At 47.3% G+C, this 7,014-nt stretch overlaps 1 protein-coding gene across 1 annotated transcript in view; it reads left to right on the forward strand.

Moving 5' to 3' along the window:
• The window catches only part of CUNH16orf96 (chromosome unknown C16orf96 homolog), a 52,322-nt gene that overhangs the window by 25,438 nt on the left and 19,870 nt on the right, over positions 1-7,014 (forward strand). The window contains exon 8 of the mRNA XM_023513867.1: positions 140-250. Coding sequence (XP_023369635.1) covers positions 140-250 — 111 coding nt within the window. The remainder of the gene's footprint in view (positions 1-139; positions 251-7,014) is intronic.

Here is a 7,014-nt window from a genome sequence, read left to right on the forward strand (position 1 = left end):
AAAAAAAAAAAGATGACAGATTATAGACACACTAGTCTAGTACATTCTTCTCCTTGGCCTCAGCCCTCCCTCAGGCCTCTTTCTGGCAGTGGAGACCTCAGAAACAGAGGCCTTGGATGTCTATGTCTCCTGCTTTTAGGGGGAGGAGCTTGAGAAAGTTTGGGGCCACCAAGTAGAGATAATGAAGGATCACTACCTCGTGCTGGACAAGGCGGTGGAAAGGCTCCAGACGCGCATGGACGAGTTCAAGGTTTGGAGGTCTGGGTGGGCCTAAGATAGGCTGGAAAGGGGGAAAATCCTCACTGGGGACTCTCAGACCTTCTCCCAAGATTTCACAGAGGGTGAGGCTGCCTTGGACGCTGGGGGGCCAGTGGGTACTTCACTGGCATTTTACCGTGCATAAATTATTCTTCAGTTAAAAGCAAACCAGCCCCTTCCCCTATATACATATAAGCAGAAGGGCCTGGACAGCGCCTATTTTGCTGGTGCCTGTGTCACCAACACCTAGAAGAGCACAGTGAAGGCTCAATAACATTTGCAGAATAAATCAATGAGTGAAAGAGAGGATTTTTCCCACTGACTGTTGTTTAACAACATTTTTCTCAGACCAGCAAAGGGGCAGTGCTCAGCAGCCCAGAGCCTTTTAGGGACAGCAGAGTTGCCAGGGGGATTAAGGTGAAGACAGATATAGAGTCCCTGCCCAGGGATTCACTCAGCCAGACACCTTCTCCTGGAGACCTGGGGGCCTGACCTGTTGAGCTGGCCTAATGACCGGGTCACATGAGTTCTTGGAACCTGCCCAGTCCAGCCTTTAGCTTGTTCCAGATGTGACCCTAGACCTTTAGAGAGGGGATCCTGGGATGGTTCCCAGTAGGGGGAAGTGACATTCCTCCAAAGCACAAAGAAACAAAATCCCAAACAAACCTAAGGTTGAGGCCAGGCTCAGTATCTCTTGCTTGTAGTCTTAGCACTCTGGAGGGCCATGGTGGGAGGATCCCTTGAACTCAAGAGTTTGAGACCAGCTTGAGCAAAAGCAAGCTATTTTCTACTAAAAATAGAAAAATTAGCCAGGCATTGTGTCAGGCACCTGTGGCCCCAGCTACTTGGGAGGCTGAGGCAGAAGGATCACTTGAGCCCAGGAGTTTGAAGTTGCCGCGAACTGGGTTGATACCACAGCCTCTAGCCTGGGCAATGGAGTGAGACTCTGTCTAAAAAACAAACAAAAAAAACCTGAGGTTGTTTTCATGGAAGCTTCTGTTTCCAGAAAGGGGGCTGTTGGAGTGCTACAATAGGGTATGGGGGCAAAAGGGCAGAAGTAAGACAAGCCCAAGGCCAGTTGCTCCCCTCACTGAAGTCGGCACACAGTTGAATCAGGGCTACTTGGAATGGAAAAGAACTCAGACAAGGAGGGGGTAACTCAGAGCCTAACAAGCAGGTGGGAAGGGGAGCTGCCTCTCTCTGGGTACAGCTGGCTGTGTGTGGGTGGATGAACGTTTGCAGGGATATGTGTTCAGACCCTTGTGTACACTGAGGAGAAGCGACACCATCTCCTGCCCATGCTGCTCCTCCAAAAGGCCAGGTCACTGTGTCCTGGGGACGTTAGTGATGCCCTTCCTCAGTGGACACCAGAGCCAGTCTGATTCAGCACGTCTGCTGTGTGCTCACCACTATGCCAGGCCCAATTTGAGGGTGAGTGGGGTTACAGTATCTGCTTCCAATTACGGGGTGGTTGCCACTTGTTTAGAGGCCCTGGAGCAAATGAGGCGCTAATAAGCAGTGCCACAGCTGAGCACAGTGACCTTCCTCCTGACTTCCTTCCTGGATCCTGTGCCATCAAGATTTAATTGCTTATTAATGTTAACCCTGGAAGAACCTGGAACAGGGCTTTGTGTACAACACATAATTTGCTGAACCGAGTGCTGTGGTTTTTATAACTAGTTACAGATTCCTTTGTTCCGTCTCCACTCCCACGGTTTCATTGGACTAGCCTGAAACGCACACACACACACAGACACGACTTCATGAAATATTTTTATTTATTTTTTCTGAGACAGAGCCTCAAGCTGTGGCTCTGAGTAGAGTGCTGTGGCATCATAGCTCACAGCAACCTCCAATTCGTGGGCTCAAGCGAGTGTCCTGCCTCCGCCTCCCAAGTAGCCAGGACTACAGGCGCCTGCCACAACGCCTGACAATTCTTTGGTTGCAGCTGTCGTGGTTTGGTGGGCCCAGGATGGATTTGAACCTGCCAGCTCAGGTGTACGTGGCTGGTGCTTTAGCCTCTTGAGCCATATTGTGGGTTTTCTATCAAAATTTTAGCACCCTGTAAAGTGCCAGGTGTGCCTTGGCCTTCAGCTAACAGTCTTAAAAGCAGATGACTTAGCCTAGCTATATGATGGAATGTTACACAGCCATAAAGTGAAAATGAAGCACTGATTCATGCTACAACTTGGAAAAACCTCAAAAATACCATATCATGAGCCTCACACCTGTATCCTAGCACTTTGGGAGGCCAAGGTGGGTGGATTGTCTGAGCTCAGGGGTTCAAAAGCAACCTGAGCTAGAACAAGACCCCATCTCTAAAATTAGCTGGGCTCTATAGAAACTTAGATGAGTAGCCATGGGTAGCAGCAAGGGCATGCAGAGTGACTGCTAGTGGGTTTCTTTTGGGGTAAAAGTGTTTTGGAACGAGATAGGGGTGATGGTTACACAACATTGTCACTGTCCTAAATACCATTTTATTATATGTGAATTTCACCTCAAGTTTAAAAAAAGCAGAATACTTGCCCTGTGCAGGTTCTCTCCTGTTGTGTCAATTGCCCTGTAGAATCGTCCTGCTTGTGCACACTTGGTGCCTTTGGGGCTGTGCGCCTTTGTGCATATGTGTTCACGCATGTGTGTATTTAATTTTCCCAGAGTGGATAGTTGTTGTGGGAAGGTGGATCCAGGAGTTTACTTGACTATCCAGGAAGTGGAAACCTCACATATCTTGATTGGGACTTAACTCATAAGTTAGGTTGAAGAGAAGTGATTTTTTTTTTTTTGGTAGAGACAGAGTCTCACTTTATCGCCCTCGGTAGAATGCTGTGGCGTCACCCAGCTCATAGCAACCTCTAGCTCCTGGGCTTAGGCGATTCTTTGGCCTCAGCCTCCTGAGTAGCTGGGACTAGAGGCGCCTGCCACAACGCCTGGTTATTTTTTTATTGCAGTTTGGCCGGGGCCAGGTTTGAACCAGCCACCCTGTATGCCGCCTGAGAAGTGATCTTTTCACAGAGTTCTTTATACTTTGCTTTCCTGGTCTAAGATGTGGTATGTCTTTCCATTTGCTAAACACTTACATAGTGCAATAAATTTGGAGGGTTATCAAATTAGGAAATGTGTAAAACACTTGGCAAAATGAAGATATTTCTAAAAATTTCTAGAGATGAAGGGCGGCGCCTGTGGCTCAAAGGAGTAGGGTGCTGGTCCCATATGCTGGAGGTGGTGAGTTCAAACCCAGCCCCGGCAAAAAAAAAGCAAAAAAAAAAAAAAGGAAGGATAGGTTAATTCACATCATGGAGCAAATCTAAAATTCTTTGCAGGACAACTCTGGGTTAGAGGCCTGGGAAGCAGGGGCTTCCAGACTTCAGGGGTGTAGTGGGTTGAATGGTGACCCCTCAGAAAAAGATGTTTATGTCCTAATATCTAGTACCTGTGAATGTGACTTTTTTTGGAGAAAAAGATCTGTGCAGGCCAGGCACAATGGCTCATGACTATAATCCCAGCAGTCTGGGAGGCTGAGGTGAGATGGTTACTTGAGTTTGAGACCAGCCTAGGCAACATGGCTAGGCCCCATCTCTACTAAAAATAGAAAAATTGGTATGGTAACCTGCTCCTGTAGCCCCAGCTACTAGGGAGGCTAAGGCAGGAGGATCACTTGAGCCTGGGAGTTGAGGTTGCAGTGAGCTATGCTGATGCTGCTGTACTCTACCCAAGATGACAGAGTGAGACCCTGTCTCTAAAAAAAATTTTAAAACATCTTTTAAAAAGGTCTTTGCAGATACAATTAAGGATATTGAAATGAAGAGATCATCCTGAATTATCTGGGAGGGATAATAACTAGTCCAATAACTAGTGTTCTTTTAAGAGAAAGGAGAGGGAAGCTTGAGACTCACAGAGACGCAGGCTGCACAAAGGAGGAAGTAGAGATTGGTGTCATGCAGCCCCAGCCAGGGAAGGCCAGGAAGCACCAGAAGAAGAGGCACCCCTAGAGCTTTCAGAGGGAGCACAGCCCTGTCAACACTTTGAACTGTGAAAGGATAAATTTCTGTTGTTACAAGCCATCCCACTGGTGTGATCTATTATGGCAGTCACAGGACAGGTTTAGGCAATGCTCATCACTGGGAGGCTGTCAGCTGCCAAAAACCTCAGAGTCCTGTCTAAGCTATGCCTCTGGGGCTCCCAGGAGTCCAGAGTCAAAGCCACCAGCTATAACCCCTCTGCAGCAGCAGCTGCCACCCAACCAAAGATCAGTGACGTGTTGGGGCCTTTGCAGACTCCTCTGCAGGGCACAGAGCCTTCCAGGAGCCTCCCAGGGGGAGAAAAAGATAGGAATGGGCAGCACATGGAGAGGACTGAGGGCCTCTGGAGTGTTTTCTTTGGGAGCATTTCACATGAATATCACAGCAGGAAAATAAGTAGAGATAGAATCTTTCTTACTGATTGTATGGAAAACCCGATTTGCCCTTTGCAAGTAGACAAGTAGTCTTTGATGAGGTTCTGGCTACATTCTAAAATCATTCTTGGAACAAACTATGGAATCCTCAGCTCTGTGACTTCCATGCAAGATAAGACTTACAGCTCATGTATATATACTGAATGCTGTCTGCCAGGAACATTCTAGATACATTTCTATAGTCCCCGCCACATCCCCAGAAGAGAAGTGGAACTGATGCCATATTAAAGAGGAGGAAACAGAGGCTTAGGCAAAAAGACCAACCCGAGCTTGCCCACCTGGGTCTTGGGGTCCAGGGCATAGGCTCTGTGATAGATGAACTTGAGTCTGAGTCCTAATTCCCCTGCCTATTCAGTTTATTGGTTTCCTGAGGCTGCTGTAACAAATTACCACAAACTGGATGTCTTAAAATGGTAACAGTGTCTTCTCTTATAATTCTAGAGACTGAAAATCTGAAGTCAAGGTGTTAGGTGCTCCATCAGAAGGCTCAGTGGAGAATGTTCCCTTGCCGCTTCAGGCTTCTGGTGGCTTGAAGTGTTCCCAAGCTTCTGGCTGCATCACTCCCCTCTCTGCCTCTGGGCACATGGCCCCTTCCCTCTATGAGTCTCTGTGTCTTCACACAGTCTTATTTTATTTTTTTTGAGACAGAGACTCAAGCTGTCCCCTGGGTAGAGGGCTGTGGCATCAAAGCTCACAGCAACCTCCAACTCCTGGGCTCAAACGAGTCTCCTGCCTCAGCCTCCCAAGTAGCTGGGATCATAGGCGCTCGCCACAACGCCCGGCTATTTTTTGGTTGCAGCCGTTTTTTGTTGTTTTGGCAGGCCTGGCTGGATTCGAACCCGCCACCTTAGGTGTATGTGGCTGGCACCTTAGCCACTTGAGCCACAGGCACTGAGCCACACACAGTCTTATTTTATGAGGATATCAGTCATTGGATTCAGGGCCCACCCTAATCCAGTATGACCTCATTACTGGTTATATCTGTAAAGACCCTTATTATTTCTAAGTAGGGCCATGTTCACAGGTTCTGGGTGCACATAAATTTTGGTGGAGCCACTAATTTAATCCAGGATACAAGTGACCATGGTAGTAGAAGTTAGGGGGTCTTACCTACTCACCACTCTTTATTTCTAGATTTTAACTACTTGAGAATATACCTAAAGAACCAAGTGGAAGGCCAGGTGTGGTGGTGTGTTGGCTCATGTCTGTAATCTCAGCACTTTGGGAAGCCAAAGTGGGAGGAAGGATCACTTGAGGCCATACGTTCAAGACCAGCAGCCTGGGCAACACAGTGAGACCAAGCCTCTACAAGAAAGGATCTTTTTAAATAGACAGGCGTGGTGGTACATACCTTTAGTCCCAGCTACTCCAAGGTTGAGGCAGGAGGATCATTTGAATCCAGAAGTTGAAGGCTGCAGAGCCTAGGTGTTTGAGGCTGCAGTAAGCTATGACGATGTCATTGTACTGCAGCCTGAGTGATTGTCTCTTTAAAAAAAAAAAAAACAAAACAAGTGGAGTTCTAAGTATTAATGTTGGTCCTGATGACTCCAAAAGGCTAATATTGAGTTGGAGGAAACAGCTGGACTTGAAGCCAAAGCAGAAGCTTCTTCCCATACCTCCATTTCTCATTCTAGACCTTGGGACCTACCTTTAGGGCAAGGATGTGGATGTGATGGAACTCTGTGTTAATCAGAATTAGGTTCAACTTTAAATGACATAAAGCCTCCACATAACTGACTTAAACAAGGTGTAAGTGTATTTCTCTTTCACATTCAAGAAATGTAGAGGGTCAGTTGAGAGTCGGCATGGTACTCCACAGTGCTGGAGACCCACGCTCTGCATTTCTTGTCCTACTCTGTGACCTCCATTCAGAGGGTCACCTGATGGCCCAAAATGGCTGCAGATGCTCCAGTCATTAACCCAGCAGCAAAGAGGATAGAGGATGAAGACAGTTAAAGACATCCATCTGCTTTCATTTCTACCCCCAACGTTACACTAAGCTATAGGAGAAGCTGTGAAATGTAATCTGGGTTCTAGCTAAAAGTCCATTCACAGCTTTGAAGGAAAAATGGCCCCACCCTCTGGGGACATAGAAGGCTCCTGGACATAAGCTGCTATTCCTATCATGGGAAAACTAGTAAGGGAAGACAGGGTGCAGCTAATGTGGAGAGCTGGCTTTTCATGGAGTAGTGGGGATGGGAAATTAGGGTTTTCCCCTAATACTTGGGCATAGTGTGTGAGGGCACAGTTGGTTCAGCACCTATGGCTCACAGCTTGAGGCTCTGTCTCAAAAAAAAAAAAAA

Source organism: Otolemur garnettii, unplaced genomic scaffold, assembly GCF_000181295.1.
Source record: "Otolemur garnettii isolate 467f Iridium unplaced genomic scaffold, OtoGar3 scaffold00044, whole genome shotgun sequence".
NCBI lineage: Eukaryota > Metazoa > Chordata > Mammalia > Primates > Galagidae > Otolemur > Otolemur garnettii.